We start from the raw sequence: 24747 nt of genomic DNA, 5'->3' as shown, positions 1-24747 counted from the left end.
GAGATGATAGAAACGTTCCAAAAGATAGTGACGTTGTTGTTTTTGGTCAGTGACAAAAAAAAGCCAATTTTTAACATACATACTACACCTGCTAAGATTAAAATAAACAGAAAAATTAATAACATAGCAACTGCCATTAGGCTGGATATAATGTGCATAACTGTACAAATATATTTACTTTATGAGCCAATATATGGCAGTATATTTGGGGCTATAAAAATACCAGCATTCTCAAAGACATAGCTTTAATGATACCTGTTTTTCCAAGTCTTGGCCAACAATGCCAGCATCAACGTGAGCAGTTAAATTTTTCTCATCTATCCAGTGAATCCTGTTCTATTACAATAAAAAAAAGGACTTGTGAATAATGCCGGCATTTAATTATTCAACAAAGCACAGTTAAAGTCAGTGATTAGTGCAGCAGTAGGCATTAATTATGTGTAAAAACCACCATTCCTGGAATGGAATGTACCATCACCAAAGGCAGAGTTTTGCATAGCTATATAGACTATAAATCAATAGAGACAAGAAGATGAATGCATCTTGTCTATTTGCATTGCTGAAATTGCACATATGAGGACAAAAACATCAGTCAGAAATCAGAAACCATACATTCTTTTAAGAATTTAAGGAATTAATGAGATGAGTTTGAAATCAAATTTCATCTTACTTCAATTAACCGCAGATGTCGAAATAATTCTAAAGTGACAATATACCAAAGACAAGGCTTTCAGAATAGTGAAAAAGTTATAGTAGCAGAAATTATTTTATTCCTTATGTTGTTCTAACCTAGGCTTCCCAAGAGCATGAAAAAAACTCCTGGTCCCGACAAAAACCCATTTTATTAATTTACTGTGAATTCTGCTTATTCACCTACAGCAAAGTGTTTCAAGGGAGGATTTAAAGTCACCAGACCTTATCTGGCATAGAGAGCTGCCAGGCTGATATCTGCAAACTTGGCAAAGAGTCTTGTAGTCACAGGCCAATTAAGTGAACTAATTGTCTCCTGAAATCTTCACTCCGCTTTCGCTCCTCTTTTATTTCCTCTGGGAGGGGCCATTCATCATCCACCTGTAGCCTTACTCCCAAGTCCATCCCTGTTCTTTAGCTGTTCCCTTCGTCTGGCAACTCTGTGCATGCACACACTGGGAATAAGCTCCAGCTGTTCATCTACCTCACTGATGTCTGACTCTAAAGGCAGCTGATAACTGGCATACGGCTCTGGCCCCCTCTCTGCCTCCAACACAGAGCCCTCATCCGAGCTTTCCCCAGACTCCAGGATTGGCCCATGTTCCTCCTCAACCTCCTGACTGTCTGAATCTGCTGCTAGCTCCGCTGACCGATGGCGGGCCAAAACATATGTTCAGTCTTGTTCAAGACATGATTTTCAAGAAAAAAATAGTAGGCACGTGCTAATTTTAAACTCTTTGGTGTAAATTTGTCGCTTGTCTTATTTTATGCTCTGATATCCATGTATTAAAGTGATATTATAAATACTACTTTGAATTGGGGTCAGACTTAACCTGCTTTTATAGAATGTAGGTTTCTAAAACTGTTCCTCCACTAATGTGTAATCCCCACACAATAATTCCTTGATGAAAGAATTTTTCCCATGCTCTTACAACATGTCTTCATCTTTTCCACTGTGAGTGTGAGTAAAAAAGCCTTAAGTAATTAGCAGAATCAGCCTTAAAGTTATATTTTCCACCTATTCATACAGCTATCCCAAAACAGCTTCAAAGTATGCAAAATTGTTTATGCTTTGTCACTCATAACCTGGGAGGAAAGCCAGACAGCTTAGCAAACAGAGGCAATGATGAAGAACAGGCATCAGCGATAGAGACTGCACATTTCATGCTAATATTGTTTTCTACCAACTCAAGGATGTGTGGGGGAAGAGAACAATCCTACCAGTAGATTTTTACAGTACAAAGAAGAATGGAATTCCAACTCTATTGGTAAAATCAGTTTTCTTCTCCTTCTCCTAATCTGTCTAGACAGCATCTGAATATATCTGTTACTTCAGGAAGGGTGAGAAAATCCTGCTTCTCAATGTAAAAATCTACTACTATGATGTTGGGTTTCATCAAAAGAAATGTGACAAACTTGGGCAAAGATACACAGGTGGTTAGAAAAGATGATAGGGAAACCTGTAAATTTTAAACCTGAATTGTTTTTATTAGGTATAATATCAGAGAAAACTGATGAGAAAAGTATTTTGGCAAAAATGCACCCCTTTTTGTCCTGCAGAGTGTTTCTGGGGGCCGGGAAGAGCAAAAACGTGACACGCAGAGAGTTTGAAAGGCCAAAAATGCCCATATTCGGTCTATAAGATGCACCCAAATTTTCACCCACTTTTTGGGGGGAAGGTGCGTCTTATACTCTAAAAAATACGGTAAATACACAGACAACCTGTTGTTTAATAAGCACTAAGAAATGCATTTAATAGAAAATCAATAAAATAAAATGTGACCAACTAATATTCTGTAATGCATGAAACCACATATCAGTTTTTTAAAAAAGTCTTGCAGCACATTAATTCTGACAAAATATTCATAATTTTTGATTGAATTTTATGTCTTTAGCTACTGTATCAGTTGTGAACCCTGAAAGTTTTTTTAAGCGAACTAATGCTGAAATGGTATTATCTCTAATGCAAGTAAACAGCAACAAAGTGACCCTGAAAATATAAAACCGGGTCTAAAACTATTTAATTGCTCACTCTAATATTTATTACCACTGACAAAGTTCAAATCTAAATTTTCATTGATTACTAGAAAAGAATGTGGATGATCGGGGTCATGAATCAGATTCAGCTGATTTACCACAATCTGGATCTTACTTTTTCAAATCACAAGCTCTACAAAATCCAATGTATTTGATGATATGTAAAATGAGGTGATAAAGCTGTCTCCTAATTCCATATTTCATACGGCTATCAACTATAAATGATGTCTCAACTTATAGATCTGGTCTCACAAAAAATGTACTGCCATATTTTTAAAGTGGTCTTTTAATCACAATTTTCTCCCTAACATCCAATCAATTAGTTCCCTTGTGTGGTCCTTGCAAGCAGAGTATTTAACAGTTTCTTCACATGTGTTATTACCATAAATAAAGGCTTTTTGCTATTTCAGAAACTACTGAAATTAACTGAGGAAGTTGTCATTAAAAACCTAAAGGAGGATTCCAGAGGGAACTTTCTCTCATCACATCTATAGCAATATATATAATATCGGATAATTTTAAATTTCAAATTTTAGGCTAAATTGATGAAATGCTATTAGCAAGATTGATACTCATTGTCTAAGTCCGTGATGGCAAACCTATGGCACGTGTCCCACAGGTGGCATGCGGAGCCATTTGTTAGGGCATGCGAGGTGTTGCCCAGTCAGCTCCAGCGCGCATGCATGCGCTGGCCAGCTGACTTCGGCCTTCTTTTGAAGCGTTTTTTGCCCTCCTGAGGCTTCCTTGAAGCCTCCAGAGCATGAAAAACAGGTCCTACAGGCAAACTGGAAGTTCAGGAACGGACTTCTGGTTTGCTTGTAGGGATGTTTTTCGCCCTACAAGTGGCTTCCGGTTTGTCCATAGGGCTGTTTTTTGCCCTCTGCTTCAGGAGCCTTTCCTGAAGACTCCGGACGTTCCTATGAGCAAATTGTAAGTCCGTTCCTGAAATTCCAGTTTGCCCATATGGCTGTTTTTTTGCGCTCCAGAGGCTTCAGGAAAGCTCCTGAAGCCTCTGGAGGGGGGCACGGGCAGGGCTGTTTTCGCCTTCCCCAGGCTCCTAGAAAGCCTCTGGCACCTGGGAAGGGTGAAAAAAGCATGCCAAAAGTGGGGGGGGGAGTGCTGGTTGCGCATACATGCGCGCTGGGATCATACGCACATGCGTGCTTGGGTCACACACATAACGTTATGGGTGTGGCATGCCCACACACGAGCCCCCAGCGCTCCCCCTGCTTTTGGCACGGAAGTCAAAAAAGGTTAGCCATCACTGGTCTAAATTATCCTGATTCTCAAGACCAATATTGTGAATGCTCTTGCTGGAAACTGCTGATCACTTACAAATATTTTACAAACTCATCATGTTATCGGTGCAGGAGATGTCATTTAAAAAGCTAATTCTTATCAAATAACTTGTGAAACATGAGAAAAGCAGATTTAAATGTTTACACAGATACTTAGCATAAATATCCCACACGTGATGACATAAATTCCAGAAGAATTAAAATACTCAGTGAATTAAGGGGATCCTTAAACTAAGTGAAACATTATATGAATGACATTCTGTGAAATACTCAACTTGCAACTGTTTTGTACACATACCATTTGTGAAGTGTCTAGTGAAACAATTGTTCTTTTTTCATCAGGAGGACACTCAAGTGCACTGGTAACGCTTGTGCCTCCTACAGATATGAGAAACAAATCAATTTATATTTCATTTGTTACTTCAGTATTAGTTCCTTAGATTCTAATTTATGATATCCAGTGACAGAATAGAGAATGCTGTGAATGAAATTACGATGTAAGCAAAGGATGAGACCAAGCAGAACAAGCCCTAGTCTCAAATATTTATGGGATTTAAATAAAAGATGCATATAAGGATTTCCATTAAAAAAGTACCACGTGGCAAAAGGTATTTGCTATTAAAACTAAACAATTCTATTTGACACAACTTAAGATATTATTGTGCTTTAGGGCCTGCCTTAAAAATATGTTTTTAAAAATGTTGATAGCTTGATTACTTACCACCATAAGGTATAATACAAATATTATGCTTGCAGGCTATTTCCACAATTTTAACTACATCATCATGGCATTCTATAAAAATGAACAGAGTAGTAAGAGTTTAAAATATTATATTTTAACATAAATTACTGAATAATGCAGCTAATCCCAAAACATTTAGAAGTCAGTTTTCTAATAATTAAAATACTTAATTGTATTAAAAGAATAAAGTCACCAATATTTCTGACAGCTTTTAGACTGAAAATAATCCTCAATGCAAATTAACCATTAACTATGGGAGAAAATGAGATGTTAGCCTCCTTTTAAAAAACAGTTTTGAGCCCATACGATAAACATTTTAAGATGTGCATGTTGTTTAAAAAAATTAATGACCTGCAAGATTCAACAGAATTTCCAAAAAAAAGGTCAAACAAACAAAAAAACAGTCAAGTCCAAGAGTCTTGAAATATACTCGACTCTCAATATCTTAAATTAGTAGAGTCTTCCAGGAAAGGCATCCCATAAAGTTTGAACTGCAAAGTCCATGCTCCTAGGACCCAGACCAAGTTTCAGGGAGGGAAGGCACAGCATCCCCGTGGCTGAAATGGTGATCTAAGTTACTTGGGCCTGCACAGAATGCTTCTTTTCTGAGGCAATTAGTATAGTTCTGATTAATAAATTGACTGTGATCACTAATAATTTCCATACTAGAAGTTTTCACATGATCAAATGTGTTGAATGGCAGCTTTGTATCATGCTGCCCAATGGTCAGCAAATTTTTCAGGTACTGGAAACCCGATTGATTTCATGGATACAACCTCTGTTTTAAAATCAGAATATTTCATTAGCTCCAATGGGGCTTAGTTATTTTAGTCATGCCAGGAGCAATATTCTTTTAATCATGCAAATTATGTTCTACATAAAATGCTAAGAAAAATTAACTTTCTTGTGATTTCCTTATAATATTGTAAGCCTCCCAAAGTTACCATGTGGTAAAATGGGCGGCCAATACATTTTACAAATAAAATAAAATAATAAAATAGTCTACTATATAAGCGCTAGCAATTGGAGCTGGGATTAATTTTATTATCATGGTACTTAGATACGGTGATTGTCTATTCTCATACAGTGTTAGTAAACAATCACAAATCTTGGATACAGGTTGCTACAAATTTTGTTTATTTCTGATAATGCATTGTCTCTGAATAACCAAGATAATCATAAAATGACATGCTTTTTGAAGGAAAGACATAACACGTGCCATTCTCATGATCACATTCAATGTGTTCAATTCTGCATCTGGACAGCTTTGTGTAACAACTGAAAATATCATGCTCAGAAGCTTGGAAAATAAAAGGAGCACATCTTGAATTACTGTAATCCTCTCTAAACATTAATGTATTTCATTCTAAACATTTATGTTATAACTGTTGAAAATGTTATAACTCATTTGTTTAATAGGAATTGATTGTCTAAAAATAATGTTCAAAAGCAAGTAATTTTAAGACTTGTATTTGACTTTTAGAAAAAAATGGGGCTCTGCATATACTGAAGTAACATTTTATTCTTTTATATATTTTTATTGTTTGGTACTCTATTTATTCTGAATTTTGAGTCTTCTCTTTACTTTGGGAGAAATGTCAAGAGTCAAATGCAAATAAAGGTTGTGCTTTTATAACAGTTCAACCAACATGCGACATAAACAACATTCTTGGCAGATTCCTAGGCTGTATTTCTGAACTACTTCTCTAATAAATACTTTGTATTCTGAAGTTTCTATAAATTGTTTCTCAATTCCATTTTTTCCAAAATTGAAAACACTGTTACATAAGTTCAGTAGGAAATGGAACACGGAAGTGCAAGAATGAGAAAGGTATTCTGAATAGCTTACCTGGCCATACCACTACATCAGGAACTCGCTTAAACATTCCTTCCCTGAGCAAAAAAATCTCGTGTAGGCAATGACCTGAAATACAAAGTAAAAATAAGTCTCACAAAAACATCAAATGTTGAAAGCAAGCAATTAAGATGCTATTTTGGGCATGCTGATTTTGCTTACCATGGGCTCTAAAAAGTCTAGATTCCGCTTCCTGTGTATATGAGATTTTAGCATTTTGGAGGTCTTGGAGAAATTCTTCACTTGCAATGGAGGGAGGTACATCACTGATATTTAAGGACGCCTTCAAAGTAAAAGAAAGAGATAGATAGATAGATAGATAGATAGATAGATAGATAGATAGATAGATAGATAATTTCCAGTGTATCTATTCAGAAAAATATGAATCACCTCAAAAGGGCATCATTTTAAATTATGCTAAAGGAAAAGCAATTCCGACTCTCTTGCCAGCAACCTCTCTTTTAATTTATTAGATTTCTTATTAGATTTCAATTTTTAGCAAATCAATTGCTTTCCCCCCCCCCATTTTATGAGCTCATCACACAGACAAATCCTTTGGAGGAGTCTCTGGAGCAGACCTTAGGTAAGTGCATAGAAATACTGAACAAATGAAGTTTATTGCTAAACAAAACAGAAACGTATGTGTGATACAGTTCTTAGAATTTTTTATACCACACTTTTATTCACAGGCCTCCAGAGACAGAAGAATAAACCTTTTTCTAAGACAGACATCTTGAAATACTGCAACAAATTAAAATCAGTGATCTATCAATGTACAAAAGCCGAAGTTTTAAAGCAAACAATCTGTGCTTAAGAAATTTTGAATTAACAATTATATTTTCAACTACAGATCCTCAGTGACAAGATTACTACCTGGCAATAAGGCTGGAAAAATCTTTATGTCAGAGTGGTAGAGGACAATGGACAAAATAAGCAATTTTATGTTTTAACTGAACGATATATAAAGAATTAACTACAGGTTAATGATTAAAAAACACACACGGCACATGTATTCACTTACTTTAGGAGTAGTTTTATGTTCCAGATTTCCACCAAGATTTTTCTCTACCCAATCTTTCAAAAGTGGGAATATCAGTCCGCCTATTCGGTACCTGAATCCAAAAGCATTTTCATCAGTTCCTTCCAGAGTGAAGCCTAGTAAAACCCTGGTGCTAATTTCTTTATTGAGATATACACAAGCAGTGGGCAAATAATTTCTAGAAGTAAAAGTCTGAGTATCTGGAATGATGGGGATCTTAAAATATCAGTCATAACAAACTGATAAGAAATTTCATATCTGAAACTTTAAGCATGAAGTAACCTTGCAAAGAAATATTGCTATGATTTCTGTAATAAGAACTTCAACTCAAAAACTTTTCAGAATTCTGTCACGGTCAAATACAGAAATAACAGTTACATAGTTTTTAAGTTCAGATAAAGTATTCCACTGCACGTTAAGCAAGCTATGACAAATCCCCATGCTAATTACAGCAAATCAAAACATAGAAGCAGATTATTAATGCCCTGTTTCCCCAAAATTAAGACCTCCCCGGATAATAAGCCCAGCTTTTGAGCACATGCATAAAATAAGCCCTCCCCCCAAAATAAGCCCTCCCTGAAAATACTGCAATGCAGCAGCAGCCATGAGGTGACATGCTCACTGCCTCCTGCACCTCAAAAATAATAAGACCTCCCTGAAAATAAGGCCAAGCGCTTATTTCAGGGGTTAAAAGAAAACAAGACCCTGTCTTATTTTTGGGGAAACACAGTAGTTTTTGCAGTGGAGGGGAGCAGTAATGGAATTTAGTATTGGCATCAGTATTGTTTCGTGTATTAATAAGTCACTTGTTTTCCAATGACAAATTATTCAAGAAATTGAAGACTGATAGTAGTCAGGAATGGAAAATATGAGATTTCCGCACTGAGCTTGCAAACAAAATTAATTTTGCTACCTAATGTATCTTGTGCCTAAGATCATCATCCAAATATGCAAAGTGATGCATACTGGGACAAAACCAGTTACAGGTAGTCTTCATTTAAAAAATATTTATGCCTTTAGAGCAACCAAAGGAGTAAATGACTTCTGTTATCCATTTTCTAACAGGAGACGACAAAGTTAACACATGGATAAAGGTTCAAATCTTAATTCAGAAACAATATAATCAAGATATTTCTGGTTCACTCAATTACAAGAGCAGCTATAAAATTCAGGAGATACAAATAAAACTATTTCTTTATAGAATGAATAATTGTGTTGGTACGTTTAGAAAATTTGTTACTGCAGAATTTGATAAAGATGGTTTAGATGAATTTAATAGCAAATATACTGTATGTCGCTCAGTGTTGAATTGTAGACTCAGTTTTCAACTGTGGAAATATAAACAGGAGCAAACTCCACATTAATCTGCACTGATGATGTTAAATAATTGGATAATTAAACATTTGCAAACTAAGCTCATAGAGCACCAAGGACTCAATACATAACTTTAAGACAAGCTTAGATTAATGTGTGTAAGGTAAACAGCATATGCCTAAACATATCCAACAGTGAATAAACTCTAACTGTAATTACTTCCTAACAAAAGAAAGGCTACTCCAAAGTTAATTACCTATATGCCTCAGCAAATTTGTCTGTGATTATGTATATGGCAGCTTGCAGCTGAAATGTTTGATAAAAGCAGAATATGACAGAAATTGCTATTGCTCATTCACTCTGGAAAAGAGGACAGTTGTTCGTGTCACAGAGAATACAACATGGATGCATAATAACGTGATATTTTTTGGCTTTCAATGCTAGTACCCATTTCTTACAATATGTCATAACTTCAGTGTAGTCATTTTTCTGAAAAGAAAAGAAATTATTTATCTTACTGTCTCCATAGCTGTTACCTTTTTCCGGTGAATTCTCCTTGCCCCTTCTTATTGAAAATGAATTTTGAGTCATTGTATCCCCATCCATTCCACTTTAAAACTTCTTGCCTTAAAGAGAAATGAGAATTAAAAAATGTGCTGTTAGTTCAATATTTCCAACTTGTTTGGTAAATTAAATAGCAATAAGACTTCCCCCCCCCTCTCCAATCTTTTACTTTGTTCTCTGGCAAAAACGGGAGTTGTTATTCAACACTCCTGAAGACATGTCACTGGGGGAAGACACCTAATAGGTTTTCCATCCTATGAAAATAAATAATCTGCCTTCTGCCTAATTCTGTTAGAACAGTTTAATGCCAACAGATATTCATCTGATAAAGTACACTGTTGATCTGAGAAGTATAGGAAATCATAAATTTGTTGAGCTTGTCAAGTGCCTCTAAATTCTTCATTGTCTTAGCTATATAGTGTAAAAGGTACATTCTCCAGTAATCTATTAATAGCAACACCTACTACCATTATGCATACCTGCCAGTCATTTTGCTCTATGGAAGCAGGGCTGCTGTTTGAAAGATCTTTTTCAGAGCCCACGGCATTGACCAAAATAGTTTCCCCATGAATGGAATGAATAGAATACAGAGTTAACAGAATATATGCAGCTCCAAGGCTAAAAACTTTTCAATGTTACTTAAAATACTTTCAACCATTTACAGAAAGCTGATCATTTCAAGTAGCTGAGGGTAAGGGTCAGAGTTTGACCATGCTTAATCAAAAGGTCATTCTAGTTCTGCTACTTAGGAATAACAATGGGGGAATCAGACATAGGCAAAGGAAACAAACCAACATTGCCAATCCCGTCTCAGTATATTAATAAAAGTGTTTCCTACAACGTCACTGATTCTAACCATAATAATTGGTTTAGCTGTCTCCTTCTCATCCATTTTTTTTAATTTTAGATGGCAAGGATCAAAGCAGGAAGCGTCTTTTATAAGAGATTATTCACTAATAAATGGAATTTAAAAATGGCATCAGTTCTTTTGCCAAAAGCTCATTTAAGTTCACATGAACACTGATAGGAGAGGACACGTTCTTTTCACAGACACAGGGACACTCACATCGAAAGCAAATAAACATATAGTTAGTAACTTAAATATTAAGTAGGTACCGGGAGATAGCGGTTTTGTTTTCCTTAATATTGTCCATAGAGACATTATATAGTACAAAACAAGACTACCAATACCAAAAATTTTTGTAGAAGCCTTTTGAGTTTTCCATGATTAAAAAAAAATCTAAGAATTACATTAAAAACATTAAATTTAAATAGGATTTTAAAGTATTTAAAGCTTCGTATGAAAAAGAACTCGGCCCCAAAATAATATATATTCTAATAATCTTATAATTATAGTTCAGAGACAGAAACAAATCAACGAACAGAGGTTTGTGAATATGAAATATATCACAGCAGGAAGAAATAGGTTAAATGAGACAGCCAAAAGGACTCAAAATGGAACAGGGAAAAGAAGAGAGATATCCATGCAATTCTGAGAAAAACTGTGTCTCTCTCACTGAATGAAGTACCAGAGACTTTATCTGGAAATAATAATGTTCCTATAGCTTAAATTTTTCAGTTTGAAGACCACCAAAGTGGTACACTAGCTTCTGATTTAGCTTTTTCAGCAAGTATGGCTTTCTCCCCAACATCCCCTTCCTTTGAACTTTATTCTAAATTGAGAAATAATTTAGGCGGGGGAAAAAGTAGGAAAACATTTACTTCTTTTCCTGACTATAAACCAAGAGGAACACAAACAGAAAGTAAAGGTTTGTTGTATCACTCTCCATATTTTGTCTTCACTGAAATGTTAATTTAATTTTAAAAATGTGTTACCTTTACCATCCAGAAATGAATGTGCCTGTTGCTGAACTATTCTGTGAATATATAAATACAGTTTTTTGAAAAACCTGTATAATGTTATAGCACCTCTTGGGAAAAAAAATCCTCCAAGCCTGATTAATTGAACAGGAGCTCGTTCTCTTCATAGTGATTTCACAAGTATATGTCGGCTTTAACGTTAATGAAAAGTATAAATCATTATTAAATTTTGAAAACAATTTCAAACAAATAATAATTTTCACAAGTATGTATTGCTTTAATATTAATAAAAAGTAGAAATCATTATTCAATTTCAAAAACAATTTCTAAAAACAATAATTGCTCTATAATATGTGCTTTCTTTGAGTCAGCTCTCTGATTTTGCTTCTCAAGATCAGACAACTTTAACTAGGTGCTGCCACCTGGTGTGATATAGTACAAGCATTTACTCTTATTTCTACAAAATAAAGTTATGTTGAGAATGGATGACTAGGCCTTACAGATATACAGAAAAGCTCTGTTAGATAGAAGCACTTTATCAAGTTTTGCTGATTTTGAAAAGTGAAGTACAGCTACTAGATGGAAAACCATCAGGAAATGCCCCAGAGGACAAGAAAGGTAAACTATTTTTCACACTGTAGCCAGGAAAATAATGTGGACATGCCCATGAAGTTATTAAAGTCAAGCGCAAGAAGATTTTATTAAACAAAAATTCACTTTCAAACAATGTTCATTAAATACTGTAGAATATTCCCGACAGTGGTTTATACATTAAAATCAAACCTTGTGGAGTGATAATCGCATCCATCTTGGTATGATAAATAACTAGAATTTACTCATGAAGTTTTTCAAAAGGGATGTGCATATTTGAAAAAAGATGTTTATTAGTGATATGCTAAAGCATCCATGATTCAATCCAAAGGTGACTACTGGTAAATTTAGTATGAATTGTAGATACGAAGATAACAAATTTAGTTTGCAACTATTACAGATTTGATATTCTACTACATATGATAATGTGCAGATCTGTTGACTCCAGGTAGAGTGCAAATACCTTAATACCCTAAAAATCCTAACCATGTTAAGAAACCACGAAGAAGGAAAATACACCCCTACCAAATATTATTGCAAGTAAACTAGTGGGAGACGCCAGACTCAGATTGATCATATTACTACCTGGACATTGAAACATCTATAAGCAAACAACCAAGCTCAGAGAACACCAAGGACTCACTTTAACCCTGAGTTGTCTTCTCTCTTCTACTATTGGAATACTCATTTACCTAGGAAGTATGTTAGCACTGTTAATGCTATCATAATTGTAATTATTATTTTTAATGTTCTATGCATAGCACAATTTCTTACTATACGATATTTATAAGCTACCTAAATTTGTTCCATCAAAGCAACATCGAAACACTTGCAATAACTGAGTCAACAATGATGAAGCATCAAAATCTCCTGAAATGTAGAGTTACTCAGGGTTGATGCTCTTGCCACTTCTACAGTATTTAACATTCACATGAAACCAATGGATGAAGTAATTTGCTGACACAGAGTCAGTTAACATCAAAATGCTGATAATATCCAGGTCAACTAATTGATGCTGTCCAAGTTCTTTTGTAGTTTGGGCTCATTTGCTTTTGGCAATGCTATAACTGCCCTCAAACCTGGGACATGCACCTCTAAACAAATTTAACCAAGGTATCATATCCCATTACTTATAACTTTTTTCAAAAAGAGTTCACTCTAACTTCTTATTTATCATCCATTACAATTTTGGAAACTTTGCAAGGTTTTCATTTTAGCCAGGCTGGAGTCAGCAGTCCATTTGGAATATTTTAATGGTACTGCTATGAGTTTCTGGTTATGTCCATGGGGCGCTGGCTCAATAGAAACTTTAAGCTATATGCTACTTTGCCATTCCTCTATTAGGACTCCAGACAGACCTTCAATTTTGAAGAAATTTCCAGGCAAGGAATGTAAATTCTACTTACTGTTACTTCTTACACACAAGGATTACATCCTCCCAAGTTGCCCAGTTGTGTGCTACTAGTTGTACAACATATTAACTGTTTGTTTTAGAACTAATATGCTTGTCACTCCTTAAGTAAAAGCCTTGTATATATATTAAAGCTAATGATCCAAATAAAGATTTCCGTTTGCTACCCAAAGCTACACTGTCCACTAGGAAAGTTGTCCGGGCCCAGATCGATAACTCTAGTATTTTCTTAGTTCAGAGGAATTTATTTCTGTGAAAAACATCAAGCTAAAGCACTGTAGTGGGAGGCTAAAAAGGTAGCATAATTTATTCAAGTCTTATGATCATGTTACTGTGCCCCATTGTAGTGGCTGCTATGTTTGCATCTGTCTAGCATTCCTTAATGTATTGTTTTTGAATGGTGGTAATAGAATTCTAATAAGCAGCAAAATAAAGGGATATATACCATCTAGGGGTGCAGTGGTTTAGGGATTAAGACGCTGGGCTTGTCAACCAGAAGGCTGGCAGTTCAAGATCCAAGTATTACGTAACAGGGCGAGTTCCTGTTCTTGCCCCAGCCCCTGCTCACATAGCAGTTCAAAAGCATGCAAGTGCAAGCAGATAAATAGATGCCACCTTGGTGGGAAGGTAATAGCGTTTCGTATGTCTTGATGTGTAGTCATGCTGGCCACATACCCACGGAAGTGTCTTTGGACAATGCTAGTTTCCTCAGCTAGGAAACAGAGATGAGTACTGCAGCATGAGAACCGCCTTCTCACCCCTCGCAGCGGCAGGAGCAGCGGGTGAGAGGGTAGGGCGGCTAGGCAGCAACCTCGGTCCCTGAGCTGGCCAAGCGCTCCAGACTGCAGAGGTGTGTTGGTGTCGCAGACTGGAGGGCTGGGGCCATGCAAGAAGCCCGCTCGGGTGGGGAGGGAAGGAAGCCCAGCCTGCCCGTCCTAGTTGCTCTTCCGGGTCCAGTGCACATGTGCACTGACCAGCTAGTATTGGCAGGGGCATGCGCACCAGAAACTGGAAGACCAGAAACTGGTGGCTGGCGGGCATGTGCATGCCAGAAACCAGAAGATCATCTTCCTGGAGCGTCCTGCATGCATGAAGACCAGCTGGCCGGTGCACTGGAACCTGGAAGAGCAACAGGCAACGGCTCGCGTGCAGGGAGAGATGGCTCTGCATGCCACTTCCGGCACGTATGTCATTGGTTTGTCATCATGGCCCTATATCTTTTAAACAAAGAAAAAATAATGAAAAGAGTGACACTATTTCAAACTTTTGTTAAGTGTCTTTAATATCTGGAAAATAATTTTGCTTTCGTGGACCACCAAGAGTTATATTTTAAGAAACCCTGTTGCAGTATGTACACACACATACACACACACACAAGTACCAACCCCTGCAGTAACCCAAGACAGTGTTGTAAGGGCTGAAGCTGGTAAAGCATAAACAAATGGATCTCAGGACAGGTATAATTATGATATAAACATGGAATAAATATTCATTAACTCAGGGAACCAGGAGGAATATGCAAACCCTAGCGCTGACGTATGGAATTTGATTCCCATATTTGAGTGTCTAGCTATGCAGTTTCTGAAGCTACTGTTGTTATGTTACTAGGTGCAGTGTTGTTTCTGGTATGTAAGGAAACTGCCATGGATAATGTGAAATCTGACCAATGGGAATATAGGAATGATTTTCTTTTGTTTCCAAAGCAGAGCAATGAGTCCATTTGCAATTAATCTCAAGAAGACAAAAAAAAAAAAATCTCACACTATCCAAACGCTTTACTTAAAATCCTGGATATAAAAAGAAATCAATAAATACTAATAGCTTTATTATTTTTGACTAAATTCCTGCCAGGATAATAACTATACAATACAATTGGTAAAACAATATCCTTTACATTTAATACAAGTACAGATAGTCCTTGAGTTATGATGGCAATTGAGAATGAATTTCTGTCACTAAATGATGCAGCCATGAAGCACAATGTCAAAGATCATGGATCTTTAAGCCTCCTCCTTGCAACTTCCTGCCAGCTTCCAACATCCAAAGGCAATGGGGAAGCTGGCAGGAAGTTGCAAGTCCCAAGCAGACCATAGGCTGACAGGCAAGTAAATAGTTACTGCTGGATGAGAAAGAGAGCAATGTGAGGTGGGTGGTTGGGGAAGCACAGGGAAAGCATAGGGGGGCTTGGGATAGCTGCTGCTGAATGGGAAAGGGAGAACGAGGGTGCACAAATGGTGAGTGTGTGTGAATGGCTGGGAACAGTGTGACTGGATGGTGAGGCACAGTGTGATGCAACAAGGTTCAGGGAGGGTGTGTGAATGGGCAAGACTTATTCAATAACTTAAAACTTTCCCTGTAGGCTTCTCCATTGCATTGGCTTTTGGGAAACTGCCAGGGGTGGTTACAAATTGCGATCATGTACCTTGGGACAACGTAACCATTATAAGCGCAGCCCCGTTATCAAGAGCCCTGATCAAAATCACATGACCACAAGGGTGCAGGAATGGCTGGAACTTTGAGGACTGTTTGTTCAGTGCTGTCATAACTTTGAACGGTTGTTGAATGAGTGATCATTAATCAAGATTAACCATTAACCTGTATATAAAGATTCTCCCACGTATCCTGCTGTGCTGTCTCATCATAGTGGGGTGGGGGTGTTCAGGAGTATATGCCAAGAATATATATTCCCAGAAGGGTCACCGAGGCATGAAGGTAATCTCAGCTGATTAGCTAAAGCAAATAGGCCCCTCGATGTTGAAGGCAGACAATCATTTTAGTGATAATGGCAAAGACATCAAATCATGTTTTGCTTAGAGAAGGCAATAATAAACTATTCCTGCATTTTACCAAGAAAACCGCAAAGATAAAAAATATAACATGATAAACAATATAGTGTCGGATGATGAGCCCTTCAGATTGGACAGTGCTCAACAAACTACTGAGGATGACCTGAGGAAGAGCCTTCAGGACATTGATTGCTAATGTTGCCATTATATGTAAAGAATATCTGAAGCTGCAAAGATAGAATCACAATAAGAACATGGACCACAACAAACACGAACACAGGGAAAGTTCAACACAGTGATGCTTCAGGTAGTGTCATGTGCAGCAGCCTATTGTAATTATCAATGTACTGCGATTTTCCATAAGAGATGCACTGGCTGTCAATTATTTTCCAGCCGCAATTTATAGTGCTCATCTTTAAAACCCTAAACTACTCAGACAATGGATATCTCTGAGACCTTTCTAAGAGTTGAACTGCCTGTCCAGTAAGAACTAGGAGGGACTTTCTCAAAGACCCATTACTGAGGGAATGTCATTTTCAAGACTCTGGGCTCTTTTAGTAATATAGTTCTCTTTTTGGTCAATTTACTGAGTGACTATTTAATGTTTTCAGAGAGCTAGAAAAGCATGGCTCATCAGAAAGGCATAAGAGGACAAGTAAGATCACACTGTGCTAAAAACTGGCTCATTACACTGATTGGTTTTAGTTGTATTGCTTTTTTTTTGTTTTGTTTTTAATTTTCTAATATTAACAATGTAGTTGTCAGAATCTCCAGCAATGAAGCAGCATAAAATACATAAGGAATACATAAGGAATAAAAACAATCCGGAAGGTGTACCTTTGGTTCATGTTGTTGAACATTCTTCCCATATTCTAACCTACTTTCATTTGTTTCCTTTCCTCCAATTTGGGATTAAGAAACACTTTAATGTGGTTAAAGGCAATGGGTTAGAAACCAGAAAATCCTCAGTTCTACTCCCACTTTAACTTGTAACTTTGGACCAGAAATATTCTCTCAATCCTAGGAAGACGACAATGGCAAACCACTTCTGAAAATGCAGCCGAGTAAATTGCATGGACTTGTCTAAGCAGTTGTCAGGAGTCAACATGTACACGAAAAGATTAGAAAGGTTCTCTCTATTATATGCATTAGTTGTTTATGTCATTTATCCTCATGACATCATATGGTTTTACTATAATTGTGTACCTAAGTCAATTAAATTTCCATTCAGAAGGAAACACATTTCAAGAACAGCTCAGCAATACTAACTCCTGAATCAGAAGTAGGTTAATGTCTCTTTGGCAGGAATATCTGCCTTACCTTGCCTCTCCTGCATTAGAAATCAATGAGACACTGCCAGTTTATTGCTGAATAAGAAGCTAAAGTGCCAAGGTATCTAATGACCATTTCACCACTCATAAATTGAACCACTTTTCTTTTTCTCATCATAAAAAAAATGTGATAAGGCAAGGAGAGAGACTGGCTATCTGTATTTTTTCACTCTCCTATTGGTCAGCTGTAGGGAATTCTACTTGTCCTCTGGAAAGATCTGTGCCTGAGGGGAAAACAACAGTGAGGATACTAGAGATCTTGAGAAAATTTTAAGACCTCGGAGTGTGAAAGATATGCAGTAGTGATATTTTCTATTATCATTAAAGCCTTTTGTATATTATGGTATTACACAACATATAGGTAGTCCTCAGCTTACAACCACATTTGGAAGTGGAATTTCTGTTACTAAGTAATGTGGTCATAAAGCATGATAACATATGATTGCATCACTTAGCGACAGGAATCTCAGCACTTCCTGTTGTTGTTGTTAGCTGTTAAGTGAATAATCATCCCAATCCAAGGCATTTCAAGATTGGTCCCACCTACCCGGGGAGGGATCTTGGTAAAGAAAGAGACTGCCTTGTTTTTAACTCTACCCATCAGCCTACCCCTGCCACCGCCCCCTACCCCCAATCAGCTCTATCCTTTTGGACACCTTATATCTGACCAAAGAGCCATGGTGGCACAATGGTTAAATGCAGTATTGCAGAGTTCAATTCCTTTGATCCTGGCCGGCTGAAGGTTGACTCTGCCTTCCATCCTTCCGAGGTGGGTAAAATGAGGACCCAGATTGTTGGGGACAATATGCTGATTCTGTAAATCTCTTAAGAGAGGGCTGTAAAGCACTGTGAAGCAGTATATAAGTCTAAGTGCTAATGTTAGTGCTGTTTGCCTGGCCTTGCAGGGCAGCAAGCAGCTCCAGAATATGGCTTTGGGGCCGATTGCCATGTTGTAGTTCTGAAACTCTGCAAGAAGCTAAAGTCACAGTATAACATGAAGCCCTTTATAGCGGGAAGCACAATCTCAGCTCACCCATCAGGGCAGTGTTAAGTTGCTGCTTCTGGAAGCCTCAGAGGTACAGCACAAAGCAACCCCCTGCCGCCGCCCAGCAAGCCTCAGGTACCCCAGCCCAGATTTCCTTGCTGCCCTACACCGCAGCTAACTTTCTTCTTGAAAGTCTCCTTCAGCTTTTTAGCCCTTGTTGCTGCTGAGGTGTGCTTGCCCTGGCCCTGCTGTGAATTCATCTTCCTCAGGTCTCACAAGGAAACCACCGTATGTGATCTGGGGAGGAAAAATTTTGCGCAACCATAGCTGCTTCGTGAAGAGCCAGAGCAGGTAAACTTGGTCAACAGTAGATGGAGAAGGTCAGCTAGAGTATCAGGGGCCATAGAGCGTAGAAGGCAAAAAGGTCATAGATGTGGGGAAGATAGGCAAAGTAAGGAAGTTGGAAGTGCTCTTGGGGTCATAAGTGCACGTGGGCTGCCTAGGGCCCAAATGTTGATCATGCGACTGTTGGGGGCACTGCAACAGACATAACTTTGCAGACCGGCCATAAATCCCTTTGCAACTTCAAATGGTTGCTGAACAAATGGTTATAAATCGAGGACTACCGGTATAATAAATTATTTTAATGAATCTAATACTTAATAAAACTTTTCAAGTTATTTATGTAGTTGCTTTGCAACTCTTCTAACACAAGTATGCATTTTTTAAAAAAAATGAAAACTGCACTTTTAACTGCATATGTGTGATAGAATGTGTGGATGACTTTGTGGAACAAAGAGAAGAGTTGCTGCCTTGGAAAAAAAATCAGACAAGAAAAGCAGGATCCCCCAGTAGCTTAATGGGTAAAGAAAGAAACCAAGAAGAGACCCACCCTACTGGGTCAATCAATTAAAGTGGTGGTGGGAAGTTGGTTCTTCTGGATTTGCAAGAGTCTATTAATGTAGCTTTACAATAAAGTAGAATTAGTTCACTAGTCACATTTCCTGTCTGGTTCACCTGGGAGGGTTGATAATATGCATAAGGACAGCTTACCTGACAAGTATTGTAGAATATGCATTTCTTGTTGGCGGAATGTAGTTAAAGATTTCAAAATGAACTTGGAATTCTTTTGCCACTGGTATTTAAAAATTTACATCAAGAAAATCAGCTAATGGCAGCACCAATCTAGGCACAGAAGTTAAGCAAAGTTGGCCCTCTTTAATACTTGGATAGAATATCTTCATGGAATCTCAGGCGTTTACACTAGATCAGAAGTGTCAAACTCAAGGTCTGTGGACCGGATCCAGCCCACGGAGTGCTTAGATCTGGCCCGCAGGGCTGTCCTGGAGACAGCAAAGGAGCGACCTCTGCCAGGAAAAATGGAGCTGAGGAGGGACATGAGTGGCCCTCCCGAGTTCCGTTTTCGCTGGCAGAGCGATCGGGCCACCACAGGCGTCTCTGACACAAACGATGTCAAGCTGTCCGTGCCCACCATAGCCACGTCCCTTGTCCCCCCCCCCGAGGTTCAACACAACCCTGATGCAGCCCTCAATGAAATTCAATTTGACACCCCTGCACTAGGTTATGAAGGCAAAATAACATCCCCGAAAGTAAATGGCAAATTATCTCCATGCTGGCACCCAGAACACTATGCAGACATGTCCATGAAGTCACCTGAGTTTCACTTGACTCAAAGAATATTTTATTTCAGGTAAGCTCATTAGTAAGCTTCTGAATATATAGTAGAATATGGTTCATAAACTATTTTGGGCATACAGTCATTTATGATGCACCATTTTCTGCACACCTTGTCAAAACGTTCCCTTATTATTCTTTTGTCTGAACTGACTGAACTCTAAAGGCCCACAGCTCATTATTTTTTCCAATATGTTCTGTCCAGAACAGCCCTTTATTTAAATAATATGTACATTCATTTCAAAATGACATCTTTGTTTCTTCTACCACCCCTCACCACAAGTACAGGTAGTCCTTGACTTACAATATTTATTCAGTAACCATTCAAAGTTACAAAGGCACTGAAAAGTTAGTTATGACCATTGCAGCATTCCCATGGTTGTGTGATTTACATTCAGATGCTTGACAACTGGTTCATATTTATGATAGTTGTAGGGTCCTGGAGTCATGTGATCATATTTTGCAATCTTCTGACAAGCAAAGTCAATGGGGAAGCCAGATTCACTTAACAACTGTGTGACTAACAACTGCAGTCACTCACTTAACTGTGGCAAGAAAAGTTGTCTGGGCTTAGTTGTGGTTATAAGTCAAGGCCTACCTGTATCCTTATCCTTATTTTAGTAAGCTGAACTCTAAGCCATCCTGGCTAAATATAACAAATTCCTCAGGGCCAAAGAAGAGAACGAGTTAGAGATCTATCTCTTCAAATGTTAGCAAAAGGCAAACATAAGGAAAATCCAAAGACTATTTGGATGCTTCCAATTCCCTCTGTTGTTCATCCAAAGCTTTGTCTCTTCTTTCAACATTGTGTGTTGCAAACTAATTTGAAAACTAAACATTAAGTTTATTAGACTGAGCTTTGAACTCCTTTAATTAAAGGTGAGCTATAAATTCAATAAAAACACTGAGGCTTAGAATTATACTGCTCTTTATAAACCTGCTAAATTTTGCTCATTACACACCTGAACTGGTTAACTTATGGTCCTTCTTTCAGAACATTTCAAGATCTTTTTACAATTATTCATAAAATCTCAATACATTTTAAAAAGGAAATATTAAGTCTAAGATTAGCTGTCCTGCATAGAAAAGTTTTAAGTAACTGAGACATGCAAACCTATTACAGGCAGAAGTCAGTTAAAGAAATAAAAGCAAATGTTTATGAACTGTATAACGTTTTATACCTACAATTGTACACATCTAGCATTTTAACCTTTATTGCCAACCATTATAAAGAAAATGCAGTATAACATCACCATATCTTTACAAATATATTCTCTCTTTCTCTATGTGTACATAGACACATGTACACACACGTACAGACACACACACACAAACACACCCCTGAAAATAAGACAGGGTCTTATTTCTTTTGACCCCTGAAATAAGCACTTGGCCTTATTTTCAGGGAGGTCTTATTATTTTTGAGGTGCAGGAGGCGGCAAGCGTGGTCACCTCATGGCTACTGCTGTGTTGCATTATTTTCAGGGAGGGCTTATTATCCAGGGAGATTTTATTTTCAGGGAAACAGGTTATATAGATACATACACATACATATATAAACTTTGCATACAAGAAGGTCCAAATTGTCCAGAAGTCTTCATCACACACACAAAATTACAAGCCACGAGCATGATGAAACTAGAGTTGTAACCTATTTTAGGAGTACTAACCAGGTGACTTCCACTGTGCTTCAAACAAAATCTTGCTGGTGACCCAGTAGGAGAGTAGAATGTAGCTATCTCAAGTGCAACAACTGTCTCATCCTCCAATGTCCCAAATTCACATGACTTTACACCATCCAAATTAATATGCCATGGTGATCAAGAACTGTAGTTAGGCGCAAATGTAGGTCCACATATTCATTGCCGAATTAAGTATGCAAGTATAAGTACTTTAAGAAAGAATTAAGTATGGGGAACCAGCAAACTTTATGACTAAACTCAAGAGACAGCACTTTCAAAAGCTAAGCAAATTTATCAACCTTCTCCACTGATCAACTCTTCGACAGACACCAACAGGTTTGCCCGCTAGGATTCACTGGGACTTAATAAACATTTGCCTGCCTTCCAGCCCCACAAAGAAGATGGTTTTTATATTATTATTACTATTATTTCCTTTGAATGCTTCAACGGTATTCCAAGCGGACCGTCTGCAACCTGCTTGGATGTCAGGCAGGGATTAACACGCGAGGAATTGACCGGCGGCACATTTCAAGCTGACAGGCAGGGCAGGGCGCTGCTCTCCTCTCTCCATCACCGCTCAATGAAAGGTGCCAGGGCGCGGGCGGGCGGGCCTCTCGGGAAGCCCGCAGCCACCGGCGAGAATCCGTAACGGCCGCCCTCGACCAGTTTTCCCTCGCTTACCGTCTCTTGGGGAAGGTGCCCGGCTGAGATCCTGGTGGCGTCGCGGCAGCTCGCCCTCCGCACTGGCTAGCGGACAGGTCGGCCTCCGAAGCGCCGCGCAGATGGCCCGAAAGGATTCGCAGCCTCCGGTGAGCGGCGGACTGGGACCCGCCACCTCCCCCGTCTCCGGGCGCTGCTGCCGCCGCCATTTCACTTCCGTGTTGCGCCGTGAGGCGCCGCTGGGGTTAAAAAGGTGCGCGCGGCGTCCAATAGCAGTTATAGGGGGTCCCGTCGTGCACCGCGCCTGCGTGTCTCTCTTTCTCTCGCTCCTCTGTCCATTTATAAGCATGGGGCAACAAAAAGAGAGAGAGAGAGAGAGAGAGAGAGAGGGAGAGGGAGAGGGAGGGAGGGATCCTCCACCCCTATTGGCAGGGCGAGAGGAGCTCGCGCCTTCTGAATGGCTCCTCCCGCCTCGAGTTTAATGAGTTCTGAAACCTTCAAAGGGTCTTAAGTGTCCCTTAGAACTTTGCCTTCCTCAGAGTATTTGATTTTGCTTCTGTGATATTGGATTTAAACGTCCACAGGTCACCTTAGCTGGAGCTGTGGGAGCTGGCGTTTAAGCAGAGCAGAGTTTTGCAACAATGGTACCCTGTGTTTAATTGTTCAATTGTTCAGATATGCACAATGCACTGATTGTCTTCTTATTCCTCTGTCTGGGTTTTCACCACCCACAGCCACCAATTAATTAACCAGTTTTAGCCTAATGTTGGGGGTTTGGGGTTTGTTTGTTTGTTTGTTTTGCAAAAGTTGCCAGAGTGATGATACTTCAATCGTCTTTTGACATAACAAAAATTGGGTGAAGCCTTGAACCAATTTCCATGGAAAGAATGTATTGGATTTGCTCATGCATTGTTTCCAGGAGCTGCAAAAGGCTTGATGCTAACATAAGGATTTACCCAAGTTGCTAAACTCAATTTTATGGCCCCCTTTTTTCTTCTCTGGTGGGTTAGGGAAGGCTCCCTGACTGCAAAGAATGTCAAGGAAACTTGCCAAACATTTATAAGCAGCAAACTTTTAAAATTTAATGCCTCGTAAAGATAAGTGTTTTCTGATCAAGAAAGCAAAAGTGACATTGACAGACTTTATTATTGTCAGTTTCTTCATGCATTTTTCATTCAGAATCCATCAAGAAAACAATTCTTTTGCAGTTCTGTCTATGTTAATTTGGCATTTTAATTTAACCTATTTATATCTCATTTATGTATTTTTTAAATAAATAATAAAGTGGCAGGTTGGACAGAGAATGGGACTGGCCGAAAATTTCCCATCTGGCTTTCATGACTATGACAGTTTTGGAAGTCTCCTGGTTTCTATCCTGAAGCATTAACTACTAGACCAAATTTACTCTATAATTGTATTATAATTACTGAATTATCAGTATGTTTATTTTTCAATGCATAAATGTGGTTAATCTGTATATTAACATAGCAATATAGAAATAAGGTAAAGGTAAAAGTTGCCCTCGTACATATGTGCTAGTTGTTCCTGACTCTAGGGGGCGGTGCTCATCTCTGTTTCAAAGCCAAAGATGTCTCCATGGTCATGTGACCGGCATGACTAAATGCCAAAGGGCCACGGAACACTGTTACCTTCCCACCAAAGGTGGTCCCTATTTTACTACTTTCATTTTTTACGTGTTTTCAAACTGCTAGATTGACTGAAGCTGGGACAAGTAACGGGAGCTCACCCCATTACACAGCACTAGGGATTCAAACCACCGAACTGCTGACCTTTTGATCGACAAGCTCAGCGTCTTAGCCACTGAGCCACCGCGTCCCCACAATATAGGAATATATATTTGTAATTCCCAAAGTAACCTGAATTGGATCCTGTATGTCTCTGGTCTGATCTTCCATATGTTTCTTGTTTATTCTTGCTCTCCGTATAAACTTTCTTACTTCCAAGTTAAAAGCAGACACGTCTCTCTCTCTTCCTCTCCCTCCCCCGTCTCTCAGAAATTCAAATAAAATAAGTATTTGGAGTATACATCTATGTAAATATATAAATATATAGGTCAACCTGTGGAGAAATGTGGTCTTATGTCACAGTGACACTTTTAAAGCTTTTTGTTCTGTGTTAATTTTTTAAACCAGATCATCTGCTTACGTTTTTAAATATAACTGGTCCAGTAAAATTTGCATTGTATTTCTTCAGTGTTTTTAGACTAACAATAGCAATTAAATAAA

General features: G+C 38.3%; 1 protein-coding gene across 1 annotated transcript in view; it reads right to left on the bottom strand.

Moving 5' to 3' along the window:
- The window catches only part of AGPS (alkylglycerone phosphate synthase), a 53495-nt gene extending 30677 nt beyond the window's left edge, over nucleotides 1-22818 (bottom strand). The window contains exons 1-8 of the mRNA XM_081934710.1: nucleotides 22523-22818; nucleotides 9512-9601; nucleotides 7644-7734; nucleotides 6785-6905; nucleotides 6617-6691; nucleotides 4747-4818; nucleotides 4324-4403; nucleotides 256-336 (exon numbers count right to left, since the gene is read on the bottom strand). Of these exons, the coding sequence (XP_081790836.1) occupies nucleotides 256-336; nucleotides 4324-4403; nucleotides 4747-4818; nucleotides 6617-6691; nucleotides 6785-6905; nucleotides 7644-7734; nucleotides 9512-9601; nucleotides 22523-22710 (798 nt within the window). The 5' untranslated portion in view covers nucleotides 22711-22818. The remainder of the gene's footprint in view (nucleotides 1-255; nucleotides 337-4323; nucleotides 4404-4746; nucleotides 4819-6616; nucleotides 6692-6784; nucleotides 6906-7643; nucleotides 7735-9511; nucleotides 9602-22522) is intronic.
- Between the last annotated feature and the right edge of the window lie 1929 nt (nucleotides 22819-24747).

Source organism: Natrix helvetica (genome assembly GCF_964273705.1).
Source record: "Natrix helvetica genome assembly, chromosome: 1".
Lineage (NCBI taxonomy): Eukaryota > Metazoa > Chordata > Lepidosauria > Squamata > Natricidae > Natrix > Natrix helvetica.
The sequence above is the reverse complement of the archived record's forward strand: the minus strand, read 5'-3'. Positions and strand labels throughout refer to the sequence as shown.